General features: G+C 38.3%; 1 protein-coding gene across 1 annotated transcript in view; it reads right to left on the reverse strand.

Annotated features, from left to right (window-relative positions):
• LOC113096960 (calmodulin-binding transcription activator 1-like) overlaps positions 1-15,946 on the reverse strand; it is a gene marked incomplete at its 3' end in the record, with an annotated part of 313,244 nt that overhangs the window by 154,657 nt on the left and 142,641 nt on the right. Inside the window, exon 3 of the mRNA XM_026262176.1 lies at positions 12,212-12,279. Coding sequence (XP_026117961.1) covers positions 12,212-12,279 — 68 coding nt within the window. The remainder of the gene's footprint in view (positions 1-12,211; positions 12,280-15,946) is intronic.

Genomic DNA, 15,946 nt, shown 5'->3' on the forward strand with positions numbered 1-15,946 from the left:
ATATATATATATGTATATATATATATATATATATATATATATATATATATATATATATATATATATATATAGTATGCTGTATATAGTATGTTTGTATATACTGTATATATATAAAAACTCCTGTCAGAGTTGGCAGTTCTTTGTTGGAACAACCTTTAATGTGGATCAAAATTAATGTGGATGGGCAAAAGTTTGTAATACTATTGATGAGTAACTTATTACATAAACGTCTAAATAGAATTAGTTCACATAAAATGGAGAAAATATCAGCTTCATCAATCAGACTTCAAAAGTTCAGGTAAAGATGTCATCCAAATCTAACACAGTAGTTTCCCCAACAGACACTGGAACAGTAGTTACGATGCTCATTTTCTTCAACTTTTTCACTCTCTTTGTCACAAGATAATCACAAATAAAGAAGAAGAGGGAAATCTTCTTTCCGGTGTTTCTGTAAATAACGTTAGAGAGCAGATTTCTGGAGCTAGAGGGATGTGGGAAAAGGAACTGATGTTATTGTGTGTGAATCAGGGTAAACAGGAGGTCAGGGAGAGGGGGTGTGATGAGACTAAACTCCTTTGAAAGAGATGACAATATAGCCTTGACTGCACACAGACAAACACACACACGGTCACAAGGATAGAGGATAGAGGCAATATGCTAAAACAGCTCAGTCTATGTGCAGACTTCTTGACATAAACGCAAAGATCTGAACACAAATTACAGTATTGATATTTGCTATAAAATAGGCACACTCAGATGCAGACACACACATATGCTTGCCCTCTTCATTTGCTCTGTGTAACAAAAGGCTGATGTTAATGTTGAGAGACACAATATTGGACCAGCACCAAATTACATCCTGTCACACAAGACAACCGCATAAAGAGGGTACCAAGCAGACCAGAAATAATTAATTTTAATTAAATTTTGCACTAGTTAATTCAAATGGGCCCTTGCTCATCATCCATCCCAAAATGCACTTTGGGAGCCCCTGGCAGACAGCGCCCTCAGCCCTGCCAATTAGTGGCCAATGTGAGAAGACCAGAAGTCCAGATCATGGGTTCTGCTGATTAAAGGAATAGTTCACCCAAAAATAAACATCATCATTTGCCCACAGTCATGTTACTCTAATATACAAACTCTGAAAAGCAAGGTTAAACAAATGCATAATAATAATAAAAAAGTTTTTATATGCTTCCTCGAGTCAAATTTTTACACATAAATAAATAAAGCATATGGGTTTAGAATGATGTCAGAGTCAGTAAACATAGAGCTGAGTAGTAACTGATTACATGTAATCTAGATTAAGTAGTCAGATTAAAAAAATTAAGTACATTTATTTTGAATAAATTACGTTTTAAAATACTTGTAATCAAACTGCAGTTACCTTTTTATGGATTACATGATTATACATTTACACATAATTCATAATTTATTGATTCTCCCTACTTCCTCTTTTTCATCTTTTAAATGTTCATTAACAAAATAGACTACTGCTACGATACACTTGGAGAGCCTTCCAGTTTTGTGGACCTTCACACAGACCAGTCACTAGTCAGATATCTACACAGCATTTGACCACTGGATTCACAAAAATCATTTCGGGTTTAATAAAGTGTTTCTATGTCTTTGAAATGCTTTTGTTTTTTTGTTTTGTTTTGTTACATTAAAATGCACAAATTCACAAACTTTGCTATTTGATCCTCTTTCACATAATATATTTACTTGAAGAGATTTTAAAATAAATATATTAATTATCACATTTGCATGTTCATGGTTCTCAGACGTTAGTTATGGTCACATGACATACAGTACAAGTACACAACTAAAATATTTCATTTTTTTAGCAAGTGTTTTACTTTGATTTTAAAATGATTTATTTTAATGTAACATTTTTTAATTTAATAAATTATTCTATTTATTCAACCAATAAATCCTGTGCAGTTCCTTCACAAACCCCAGTTTGGGAAACCTTACATAATGTCATGTTTTAGGGGATAGTTTACTCAAAAATGAAAATCACTCATCCTCATGTCGTTCCAAATCCATAAGACCTTCGTTCATCTTCGGAAAACAATACACGGACCGGCTTCAACCATTCCAATATGGCTGCTGAATTAAGTATAGCGGCCAGTAGTAACAGCTGCTAATAGAGCATCTACCTATACATATCTATGGTAAATAATGCCAGGATTTTCATGTTTAGGTGCCATCTGAACTATTCATCCTTTGTTACGAACATGAAGTACAGACTGTTCCTCACAGCAGGAGGATTTAGGGACATTTTAGCAGAGCAATTTTATGTGTTTTCACCATCCAATGTCATTTTAAAGGTTAGCCACCCCTTCAAAAATCATATAGTCAAACAAGCTTTGCTGAACAGCGGTTCCCTTGCTCCTGCAGTAGTTATTTCATTATTTTCCCTGAGGGGTTGATTACAGAGAGGGGTAATTTATGGGCCACTTCATTGCCAATTCAATGGGCACATCACCTGTAAATAATTGACACTCTTCATGGCTATTTCAACATCATCATACCCAAATCATATTGATGCATCTCTCTCTCCTCAGAGTGAGGTCAGCAGCAAAACCTGCTCTAAATCTACAACGTGCACACACTCAGACACACAGCTCAATTATGTTCCTGGACAATTCATTCATATTGGATGTTGAGCCATCATTCCCAAATAAGAAAAACTACATTTGCATTTCATGAGGAAAACACCAGTGCTTGCAAGGCAGAATAGTATTAAAGTTTAAGATAAGCTTAAGTTTTAGGCTTTGATGCTGAGTAAATTAAATGTGAATGTTTTCTTGTTGTTGTTGTCTGTTCGTGAGAAACACTTAATAAGACCCCGTCTTTGCAGCATACATGCTCAAACAGCAAGAAAGGATCAATCAAAATTCAAATAAATAACACAATTTATATTAATAATTTATAATAATAACATTCAAGAACCGAATTGAACTTGCTCGATTTTGAATTAAACATTCTAACAAAAGTGTCAAATGGAGTACAGACTTTAAAAAAAAAAGAAAACATTTGTAAAACTGATGACCTTACAGCTTTTAGAGATGCAGCTGGGCCGACAGGAAACTGAATAACAGAATGATTAAGGAATATCAATACACTCCTGCCTTGCAAGCACTCTAATGAAGGATTTAGTGTCTTGTCATTAGTTTTAAACAGCTTGGTTTAGCTGGATTATGTTTTAAGCTCACAGGTAAACATTCACTCTACCAAACATGATCAATTAAATAAAAATGGAAAGAAAATAGCTCAAGAATTGCTTCTACAGAAAGATCAACGGAACTGCAATACTTTCCATAATTGCTGGAAGAGAAGGAAGAAAACAAACACCTTACATTTTCAGAGGTTTGATCAAATTTGGACCCATTTTAGCGATATAAATCCAGGATCAACACTGCGGTCCCATGTCTAAAAACACCCAAATGATTAGGGCATGAGGCATCAGAGATCTGGTTTGTCTGAATTATCCCTGACAGCCAGCAGCAATTGCCTGTTTCTGAGGCTGTTCAGTAATGCGCCTCTAAACCTTGAATTGATAGCCATTTTAAACTTCATAAAAAAGTTATGAATATTAATTTTCCAATTTGGAATGGCTCTTACCTCCTTTCCCATCTTCCCTCCAAACACACACACTAAAAAATGGCTGAATAATTTATCAATTGGCTTCTTACACTTTAGACAATTAATTCAGTGATGCAAAATTAATTATGGGTAGTCCCTTTCCAAGCCTGTCCTTTCACAGATTGTAATGGAGCATTTGAAGGGAAACGCTTTATGGCCTGCAGTCAGAACTCAAGGCAGCTGAATACATTAAAGTCCTCAACATTTACGTAACAGAATGACAGTAATGTAAAGCAACACTTATATCACAAGAGTTGAGTCTCTACGCTTATGTATGTGTGTCTGCTAAAGACAAAAAGCAGTTGTGGTGATAAAGTGAAACAAGCTGTGAATGAAAAGGGAGAGGGAGAGAGCGCACACAATCGGTAGAACACTAGCCTGGGTGCTGTCGCGCCCTAAATCAATGCCATTCCCTCCTGGAGCATGCTGTCTTGCTGCCAGTGACTTGTGAGTGGTAGGAGAGCCTTGGCCTGTCATGAGGGTTATATATAAGCTATTGATTCCAGGAGCTCTCCAGCACGTCTCTCCGGCTGTGTCTGTACACATAGCATCGCTCCATTCGGACTCGCTGACTGACAGCACACTGTTCACAGCGTGGCCAGACTGATATGTTCTGGATTTGGATTAATGACCTGTAACAGGGGGCCCTGTGGGTTATGCGTGTGTGTTTGCACCACACACATAGAAATGGCATGATTTTCACTAGGAATCTAACAATCACACATACAATATATAAAAGTTACAGAAAAAAGAAATAAATATTTTTTTTCTTTTTCATGTCTCTTATGTGTAATATATAATTCATTCATGATTGACAGGTATGGTATACATTTTGGACCATGAATATACATGTATAAACATGTGTAATGATTACATCATGGTTTGTGTCTAGTTGCGCTGTGTATATGCATAAGGCCACAGACACAGGCACGCTGTGTTCTTCCTGTGCTACTCCACACTGCTGGAGACCTGCAGATGGAACAGGACTGGTGTCTGTGTATGGCAACGAAGTGTAGTGGGGCAATTTACTCACGAAGCTTCCTGGAACATAACCAGGTTCTATTTGTCTATCCATCTCCATACATAACACCAAGACAACTACCTCAGTCTGGCTTCCCGTCCATTCTTCCTTCATATGGAGCAGGACTTATCATTACCAGCTTCACTGTGCCAGGAGAGAACCTGCTGCGCCACTGCTTTTACGCCACCCACAAAAACACCAGTTTTCATCAGGCATGCGTCCATAAGGGATCCCTAATCTAAAAATAACTGTGTATATATCAATAATGGAAAGGAATATTTTATGTTCAGTACAAGTTAAGCTCAAACAACAGTATTTGAAGTATGATTACCCAAATAATGATAATATTTTCCACTTGTCCCTTATTATAATAAAATAATATATATTATTTTAAACATAATACACAAAAATGGACTAGACAAAATTGTTTGACAACATTACACATCAAGCACGGTTGAATGAGCACTTGCACTGAAACTGTAAACTTTTTTATTTCTTTATTATTATTATACTTCTTTGGAGAATACTCTAAAGGCCAGGACATTGCTAAATAGACAAACTGAGACATTAACATTTGTGACACTTTTCACATGAAGTTGCCCACCACTACACAAAGAAGAGAGAACAATAAAGCAGACATGGTGGGCTGATGTAGCTAAGACAGTGGAATATGAAACCAAGAGTGGCAGAGCATTGAAAGATATGGGGATTCTGGAGTATAATCATTTAGCTATGTTATTGTGTGTGTGTGTGTGTGCTTCCATGTCTGAAGAACAGTACAGGGGCTGTTTGGAGCTGACAGGCCGACAGTGTGCTGCGCACCGGTGCAGAAGCACTAATTGAATTAAGTCTTTATTATTACACTGCAGTGGCAGCACTTCTCCCCATTTCGGCCCGCTTGGCTGACACTTTCTCCTTGAACACCTGCTTGACATCAACTTTTCTTTCCAGCTTAATTATTCAACCATCCCCTCATTCAATGGGCCTCCTCCTGCAGCATCCCCTTACACTGCATTAGTGTTAACACTTGGTCACGCTCCTTTAATTGTGCCCGAATCTCTTCAGGTTAACCTCTTTTCTCTCTGCCCATTGGCATATGGACAAATGGCATGCAAAGGCATTTCCTGTGGCTGCTATGTGGGCAACAGTTTGATCTCTGAGCAACAGAGACTATACTGATCTGAAGGTGAAGGTGACTGGAAAAGCTCTATTCTTCATTTTGATGGGCTTGCAAGTGACACTTTAAAGGGAAAGTGTAGCCATAAATAAAAATTCTGTCATTATTTGCTCAACCTCATGTCGTTCTTCTGCAGAATACAAAACAAGTTAATCTGAATACTACTTTTGTCCAAACAAAGTCAGTTGAGTCCTTGGATCATTGGACCCTATTGACTTACAATAAATGAATGAATGACTTTGTAATATTTTATAAAACACACGCTCCACAGAAGAATAAAAAAGTAATATTTGTTTGCCTTAAGGATGAGCAAATGATGACCGTCTTTTTTTTGGGGGAGGGGGGGGGGTGCTCATTTCTGGCCAGTATATGTTTCCATAAACAGGCCCTAAACCATGTGACTGACAAGTCTGTCAGTCTCCATCTCAATCCATTCTGAAATTGTGCATTTTCTGCACTCCCTCCCTTTTTACTCTGTGTGATGTCCCCTCCCTTCTTTAAACCACATCCTTCATAACTCAGCCCATCTCCATTTGACTCACTTGCTTTCTTCTTATCGACATGTTTCCATTTTCCTTTGCTTTATCCCTCTATCATCTTCACTCTCTGTCCCCTTTCCATTTTTCATCCACTCTCTTTCTCCTCAAATTGACTTGTCTGTCTTCCTCCCTGTCCTTGTTCTCTTTACCCTTCCCTCTCTCGCTCTCTCTATTTTCCCATCTATCTCCAGGGTGTGAGTGGCTCTTGCCCAGGGGGCCAGTGGGTGGCATGGTTGCCCTTGGTCAGACTCCAGGATTGGCAGCTCTTTTGTGGGGCATTGTTTCCTCTCAGGGCATATGGATGGATAGGGGGCGTTGACGTCAGTCTGACTATATCACTCTACCTAGGGAAGGTTACAGAGGTTTTGGCTAATAGGCCGAGCTGACATATCTGTGGCCTTCAGACTCAAACACCTTCCTGCTTCATTCTGTCATTTTTGTTCATAACATACTATATGCAAGTACATGAACATAAATGCTTCTAGATAGAATACAAATTAAGTATATATAATAGGATTGTACGCTTGCAAAGTTCTTTGTTATTTTTTTCTTTTATGGGTGCCACAAAGCATCAGACATGAGCTTGGTCAGACTTTAAAGACACGTTCTCCAGACTCGCTGAGCACAGTGGCACTCAGCTGATGCTTGAAGAAATGGCAACACAAATTCTCACACACAAGTAAAAACATCCAACTAAGAGTGCACTAATTTAACCTCAAGTGTTGCTGTGGAGTGTGTCTTCATTTACTTGAGGTGTTGCAAATGCAATTTGCTGTTAGTGTGGCTGAGACTGTGTGCCCATTTGTGTTGTCATTGCTTGGGCTCTTCTCCTGCGCTGGCGGTGTTGCTGTAGGTTTTAATCAAAGCTGTGTCTTTTAGAGTGCTCTGCTGGGAGCTGTACTGGAGTGGATGCTGGGACAGGGAGCAGAGAGGAGCAGCAAAACAGTGAGTAATAGAGATAATTAGAAAGAGAGAGGTGTATTGCATGAAGGCATGAGGATGGCGAACAACAATGTTATTGCAGGTTCTGAGTAAAGAGACACTTATTGTCTTATAACTTCGATGTAAGAGACACCAGCAATCTGTGCCCAACTTAACTCTTGTTTACGGGTTCACAACCAAACTGAGCTGGATATACGATAACCCCCATGGATATGTAGTTTGCTTTCTTCTAAGCTCCTCAAACAAAGATCTGATGGCATGACCCTTCAAATCCAGTTATTTGTTCTTCCTCAAAAGCATTTACTGTATTCACCAGGTATCTCTTGTACACAATATTTTTAAGCGGACTATTACCTTTGTCCTATTTTCAGTTAAGGACTAGGGTGTGGGATGCAAATAAAGAGAAAACAGCATCGCTGGATGCCTTCCAGAGACACGTGATGTTAACATAATGTATGAAGCTGAGTGAAGGACAGGTTCTTCAGCTTACCCTCAAACATGAAAATGAACTAGATATTGAAAGCAAACACGTCTATAAATCATCCAGGACCTTCAACTCATATTAGCTTATGAACAAAGACACTTGAAGGGACTAGCTGTCAAAGCTTGCTTTTGTTTACTTAGAAAAACTGAATGATCTCTCCTGTGAACTGAAATAGGCATTAATAAATATCATTCAATCGTCTGAACTAAAAAAAGAAACAACTCTTGTGATGTTTGTTGAGATTGTCCTCTTCTTACATTTTCACTCAGAGCACAAGTATAAGCATTTTCAATATTCTGATGTTCAGTGCTAACAATCTTATTTCTCCAGTCTATACTAAAGCTTCTCATTATAGAGAGGGCATATGTGATTTTGTGTGTGCGTGTGTTGAAAAAGCAGTGAATCCCGTCTCTTTTTATGCAGTCAGCGCTGCGGGGCTTCAGCCGAGCTCACCTAAATCACAAGGCGGCTCCGGCTTTCATTAACACTTAATGCAGAGCTCTCCTTTTAATAGAAATGGAAAAGGAGGTGGCTGCCAGTGTAAATTAAAGTGCAGTGCACTGAAGTTGTGGGAAATTTTCTGGGCTTTGACAGGTATGGCCTGAATTAGCTGTAGTGTTGTTCCAGCAGCCAGAGTGCAAGCAGTCTTATTGATTTTAACCATTGTTGCACTTCCTGTCTGAACAGGAATGTTCATTACAATGAACCAAATGCATCAATCACAGCACTCCAACCTTGGATTATTTAAAGACACAGTGCTGAACCTAAGCAAACCATAATAATCACAAAGAATTTCTTTTTATACATTACCAGTTGAAAGTTTCGAATACACATTTTTTTTTTTTTTTACATTTATAATTTATTCCTGTGATGGCAAAGCTTAATTTTCATCAGCCATAACTCAAGTCTTAAAAGTCACATGGTCATTCAGAAATCATTCTACAGTAATATTTTGTTTTGGTGTTTAAGAAATATTTCTAATTATATATATATATATATATATATATATATATATATATATATATATATATATATATATATATATATATATATATATATATACGGATGGATAGATTTATTCTACTGCATTTTTACCATGCAAAAGTCTTTTCTTCCAGTGTATTTGTTGTGGTTCTCTCTAGTGACTGATCTCTTGGTAATACAAATAGAATATTCCTTCTGTCTTATCTCAAGCTTGGATTGATTCTCACATGTTTGTTCTGTTTGTACTGTACAGTATGTGTCTGAGTGTGTGTGCTTGTGTATGTGTGTGTTCAGAGCCCCAGGCTATGCCTCCAAACATCCATGGCCTACTGCTTAGCTATTATACTCTCTATGGCCCATTGGCCTCTGCCTCTCTTGTCTCTCCAGCCTGGCCCACCCAGAGGCTGAGTCAGTTCCTGTAGCCAGGCGCCTCAGAGCTGTTGGCTTCCACTAGGAAGGAGGAGGAGCAAATGACATGCTGCAAGAAAATCACTTAACCACATACCCCTTCTCATAACCCTTGAACCTTGACCTCTACTCTATCTTGACCACTGGAAAGTCATATAAATGCTGTCACCTGCCTCTCTCTTTCTGCCTCTGCTTTTCTTTTAAAAATAGCCATGCTAAATAAGAAACACCACTAAATGCTTGAATGAATGATTGCTTCTAACAGAACTATGAACATTGAACTAGGCAAAACTTAAAAGTTCACATTAAATACTGTCAGTCAACATGACGTTTCTCTTAGGGTCAAAGATTGCTGGTTAGCATGACTCTGTTTATTCTAAATTAGATTCTACAACTACATCTGGTTCTAAAAACATATTTCTCCTCTGAGGCATTCAAAATAAGCTAAGCTAATGGATAGTTTTCTCCAGGCATCAGTGTATATATGTATAAAGGTGGGGTTTAAGGAAACTGAATCTTTTGAACAGCTTCGCGCGAACCGTTTGGGGATCTCTGAGAATTGAGGTAATTTTAAAATGATATTTTGACAAAATGACAATGTTTTTTAACCTTGGATGGATTTAAAGCTATTGTACAGGACTTATAAACAGTGATAGGAAGCTCAGAATGTTCATCTTACTGGCTCTTTAAAGGTTCACTGTCTGGTCACCATTCTGGATCCAAAAAGCCCTGAGCGTGTGCTGTAACAGTGATAATACACATTACTGAGCGCAGGCCTGTAATGAGTGAGCACATAGAAGTACACTTTATTCATGGGCTCATCTTTTGGTGCTGGAGATAAAAAGCCGACGGGGTCCTCTTCAACTCATCTCTAGCAATTACGCAAGGAAATGTCTTATAATTGGCTTTTGCTTTATGTCCAGCTATTATCAATGTCCCTTACAGGCAAAGAGAAAAATTGGGAGGAAGTTGGAGTACTCAAAGTCAATTTGCACATGAATTAGGATTGTTAATAGGGATGTACAAAACTATCTTTTCAAAATCAAGTATAGTTTGTTTTCTGACTAATTTGTCTTATAGAGACCATGTATAATTGGGCTGGATTTGGAGTCATCTGACCTCGATCATCCAAAGCCTTATGGGTCATTTATACAAAATATGTTCTTACCTTTTTAAAATCTGGACAGTGCTTTTATACTCAGTATTACAATAGCAGAGACCATGAATAACTGCTAAAAACAACAACGCAAAATATGATACAATAATCAAAGACCAAGCAATGCCCATTTGATTGTCTATAACAAAGTAAATGTGGACAAATGTAAAACTTTGATGGGGTTATTAAAAACAAACATCACCGTGATAAATTAGTCAATCTCACAAATTGACTAGTAAGTTGTGGGGTGGAAGACAGAAATTGATATAGAGAGAGATGACACTGTGTTTAATACATTATGAACAAGTGTGAAAGATGCGATCCCTCGTCAACTTTGGTTTTACTCTGTGCCGATGGCACCCAGCACTTCCTATGTGCAGACATGCAAAGCATGAGAGTGAGCAGTTTCCAGTGTCTGGCAATGAGGACAAGGGACACTGAGATGTCTAATAGTATAGGATCGGCTCTCTCTAATTGGGAGAGAAGTGGGGCTTCTTTCTAGAAGCAGGCGAGAGATGTAGAAAGCACTGCTCTGTTTCGACAAACTGGATAGAACAGGAGACTGGAGGGCTTAACCTGAGGCTAAGAAAAACAGACTGAAGAAACACACAGATATAAACCTGGGCACGTACACAAACTGATACACTGATACAAATTGTGTGTGGCCACACTATAAGCTTCTTAAAATATTACACCATAAGATGCATGACATGCATTGGAGGATAAATTAAATGTAGTTTTTGCCAAATATCTCCCTCACCTTCAAGTAACCTTCCTACTTTTATCTCTTTTTAATGATTGGTTGCATCTACTGTCTGCAGAATGAGTTTTAATCTCGGTGATAGAACACACTCTTACACTCTGTCCTAACCAGGTGGGATACAACAAATTTCCAGAGAACAGTATTTTTCAAGATCACAATGGACAGGGCTACATGAACAAGCTGGCAAAATGTTGACAAAATGGTGCATAATAATTTTATTGTATCCAAAATTTTGTTTTCACATTACATTAATGAGAATTTCTTTCAGCAAAATGTATTTCTTTATTTTGATCCTGTGGTGTAATACATCTTAGACATGTTCTTCACAGGTTTTATAAAGTAGTTTGCAGAATTAAAGTCAAAACAGCCAGCATGGCCGCAGCGGCAATCTCTGTCCCGCCTAACTCTAAGCCGTCCCCATCAGCAGCATCATTGATGCTGGATAAGTGCCACTCCATTACACCTCAAATCCACCACTGCTGGCCTGGCTTACATCCAATCAAGTGTAGAGTCAGTCTACACAAATTCTACTCTTGAGGGGTTTGGGAACATGTAGATTCACCAGAGCTGCTTCAGAGCCCAAGGCAAGTTATCAGCCATAAACCAAGATGACTGATGAAGATGATTGATTCAGGTGCATGCGCATATAGACGTGACATGCTCGCTTTTCGCTCTTCAGTGTCAGTCAACACCTACCATCTACTTCTGAGCAGGCAGCTAGACAGCTTTCAGCTAACACCTTCATTTATAATAGGACGTTTAATTTGCTGTTAGATATGAACACATTACCAACGCACTGACAGAAGAAATGAGAGCCGAGCATTGAGCTAAGAGCTTTGCTAATAGGCTATTTGCAGTTATTAGTCCACATTAATAATCCATTACCTGTCAGGCAAACCCCTATAAAAAGTAAACCTTCTGAAACTGCCATCAATGTCCCCCAATATCAAACACTCAACTTTTAAGATAGCAGAGATCCTCGAGTGGGTTGTCAGGGGAGTCTCCAGCTAATGGCTTCATTTAAGCATCACAGCGATAAAAGCTGGAATTCTGGGGGGAAAGAGATTCCTGATGATCAGTTCTTACCTTGTTTTAGGTGATGTTGTCAACCATTCCTCATGCTTTTCAAATGTTATCAAGTATGCTGCAATTTCCTGTCAAACAGAAGACAGAAAGAGAGGTAGGCGTTACTGTCACAGAATATCGACAGCTTTTTAACATGTGTACATCTCACAAGTTTACATTTATAATTAAATAAAGGTTATCTGTATCTGGTGTGCTGTCAAGGTAGAGAGCTCCGAGCCCCACAAGACTCCCAAGCACGGGGCACCACACCCCCAAAATAAATGGATAATAAAGCACACCCAGAAATAAACATGCATTGAAAAAATCATTAAAATAAGTTTCAAAAGTTGATAGAACAACCATTTAAAATATATAAGGCAATGTTGCATTGAAAACCAAGTCACAAACTTGTGAACAGCACTGTGAAAATCGCATTCAGCAGATTTTGTGGACGTAGTTGCTCCCTCAATGTCTGAAGCTCACATTATATTATATGAAGTGATTGACATGATAACCTCCTTTACAGTGGCTCTTTGATTGCTGTAACAAAAGAGAAATCATTTCTTTGGATGCACAACAAGCATGACAGTAGATGATGCAATTTCTGCTAGCATGTTAACCCAGTCATCACTGTCATCCAACAAAAGAGACAAGTGGATGAGTGAAACGTATCCCATCATTCCTTCACAAAGTTAATCATGGCAAATGAAAGCAGACCAGGTACTGACAAGCAACCTTGTGATTACCTGTGACAGCCAGCCATTCATTTCACACTGAGGCCATTTGTCATACAAAGACAGAAGGAAATGCGGAGGGACACAAACGATGTTATCAAACAGGGGTCCAATTATTTCCTGAGCTTAATGCATTATCCACAACATTACTGACATAGAGTTCAAGAGCATTTCTGCTGAAGTGATGAGAAATGTTTTCTTGAAACTTTACTATTTATCTATAAGTTTCTGGCAGTTTTAATTTAGTGTTACATGCAGCTCCAAAAGAATAATCACAGGTACATAACAGCATAAAAGTTATCTACTTCGATTTCATTACAAGTTATTTAATTCTTTCTAGAACATTCCGTCAAGCAGTCTACATAATGTAAATCCATCACACTACAATCAATTTCAATATTCTGAGCTTGACAAGATTTTATTTACTAACCAAATTAAACACTGAAAGCCTATCAATGATAGCCCAAATTCTACTCGATTCCCAACAACCGATGGTATTCAGTTGCCCTTAGGAGTTGTAATATAAAGAGTATTTATAGTCAGTTACTCCGAGCTTTAATCCTGTCACAGTTGGCAGTAGAGACTTCCCTCAAAGTGCAGGGTGCCAAGACTGGCAGTGCCCACACAGAGAATGCAAGAGTTGGTGATGGCCTGGAGGTGCTCTCAGAGAGATAGTGCTGTTCTGATTAACGTTCTGCCCTCCCGTCATCAGGGCCAGAGCAGAGAGAAAGAGACAAGGACAAGAGGAAGAGGCTGTGGAATATGACCATGGAGAAGAGAAAAATAACCTTTCCATACTGAGAAAATTAAAAGAAAAAACACTTGCCTGGCTTGCCAAACTGAAAATGCTACAGATGAGTTGTTATATTTTATTTTTCATAAGTTGAAAGCAGGATTTTCACAATTTAAAACAACAAATTTTTGCAGTAAATACACTTGTTCTGAACTCGTTTTGCTAATTAAAAAAAGAGAAAACTTCTTCTGACTGAACACAATTAAAACAGTTAATGCGTGCAGTTAAGAAAATAAAATAAGTCTATAAGTCGCATCCTGCTAATTTATCGCACTGCTTGTGAGTAATGTTTGTTTTACAAGCCAGAAAGATAGCTAGGGGGGCAAAACTACTTCATTGACCTTGAGGCCCATTTGAGATTCTTCTTCTTTATCGTTTTCCCATTAAAAGTCAACATGCCGACCTCAGAGCTGGGGGATGAGCCGAGAGGCCAGGTCCAGTAAATAAAAGGCAAACGTCGGCATCCCCCACCCACTTCCCGAACAGATGTCGAGGATTATTCCATCCCCGATCAGCCATAAAGGTGCAATAACCTTACAGCAAAAAATAAAATAAAAGAAAGAAAGAAAGAAAGCAAGAAAAACAAGCAAAGAGCCATTAAACAGCTGCAAGGGACAAAGTTTGTGCTGTGCTATAATGAGCTGCTAGCTGTTGTAGCATTTGGACCAGTCAGACACACAACTATTTGTTATATTTAACAAATAATATCTAACGTCTAGGGATGCACGATCATGATTTTTCATGGCTGATTCCAATACCGTTTTTTTTTTTTACAAGCAAACAGGCAATCTGTAGCAAACAGAAAACAACAGGGCAATCAGAACAGAGGCTCATGTATATTAATTAGACAGGCCAAAATCTACCTGTTCTTAGCAGACTTCCTGAGAAAAGAACTGTAAAAATATAATGAGATGGTTTTTGGTACTTAAACCACAAATACATATTCTTTAGGACATCAAAACCTAAAATAAAACTCCAGAAAGGTGTACAATATGTGACCTTTAAGGTGCCAATATGAACAATATGGACAAAGTTGTGCTTTTTGAAGAGAGAATATTTTGAAGAAAAGAATACATTTTTAAAAATGTACTTTTTGTTTTCCTGTTGCTTTCATTCAGTTTTAAAATCCATGTATCAGGATCTTACAGCTGAGAAAAGCTCATTACTGAGAACTGTGTCTACCTGCACCTGTTTAAAATGCTCTTAATATGCTAAATGGTGTCATCTCTAAAAGGTGAACTAGCACACATGAAAACTGCCATCTTTTTTCCCATGTCCTCTTCAGTTTCTGTCTCCATCTGAGAGCAACCTCTGATCAAATTTTAAAAACACCTTCCTGATAGGACACCAGAAAACAATGGCCTCAATTTTCACTCAAACTGTCACTGTTGACAGCAGCCAAAGCAAGAGGGATTTTTGTGAATATAAGGAAACATCTGGCCATTTAGAATAAAATATGACACGCATATTTCCCTTCCTTTGTTTCTGGTGTAGATAACTGACAAAATAACATTGTAATGCAAGCAAACACAATTTTGCCCTATCCTTCCCTCTTTTACTATCAAGAGGAGACAGAGAAACAGCTTTGATATATGCAATTCCCATCACATTTCTCTTGCGCACAAGATGCTGCTTGTATTGGCAGACATTTGATAAGGGGATTCTTTCAGCAGTAGTATCCGTGTCCCTGGCTGACCCTTGGCATGCACGTTTGTCTTCTCTACCCTTTGCTTTTGATGCTTAGATTGATGTGGGTAAGGAAAAGCGTCAAAAGCTTCCCTTTATCCCCAGACACTTGCCTCTAAACACCATCCATAAGGCATCTCCCTGTTCCCATGAGCCATTGAGACTAAAAAGCTCATAGATATTCTCAGGGGAACAAACTCCTCTATTTGAATACTAATACTGCATTAAGTCTAACTGTCTTTGGGACTGTTTAATTTAAAGGTCTCGATGTCCCTTTTGAGTCTGAAACAAAAAATTGACTTGATCAAATGGATTCGTCATTCACAGCGTGAGTTTTCATGGATTGCGCATATGTCAACCTCATTCTTTCAACCCACACTGTTTTTTCTACCAGCACTCCCAGTACTTCTCTGAATAGAGTCCTACCTGTATACTTAAACACACTACCCTGTTCTACCCTGTTCATAAATGCACAGATACATCCCAGATATAGTGAAGTAAGGGGTTACAGAAGGCCTTAACAGTATAAGATAAATGTTCTTG

This window comes from Carassius auratus, unplaced genomic scaffold (assembly GCF_003368295.1).
Source record: "Carassius auratus strain Wakin unplaced genomic scaffold, ASM336829v1 scaf_tig00216047, whole genome shotgun sequence".
Classification (NCBI taxonomy): Eukaryota; Metazoa; Chordata; class Actinopteri; order Cypriniformes; family Cyprinidae; genus Carassius; species Carassius auratus.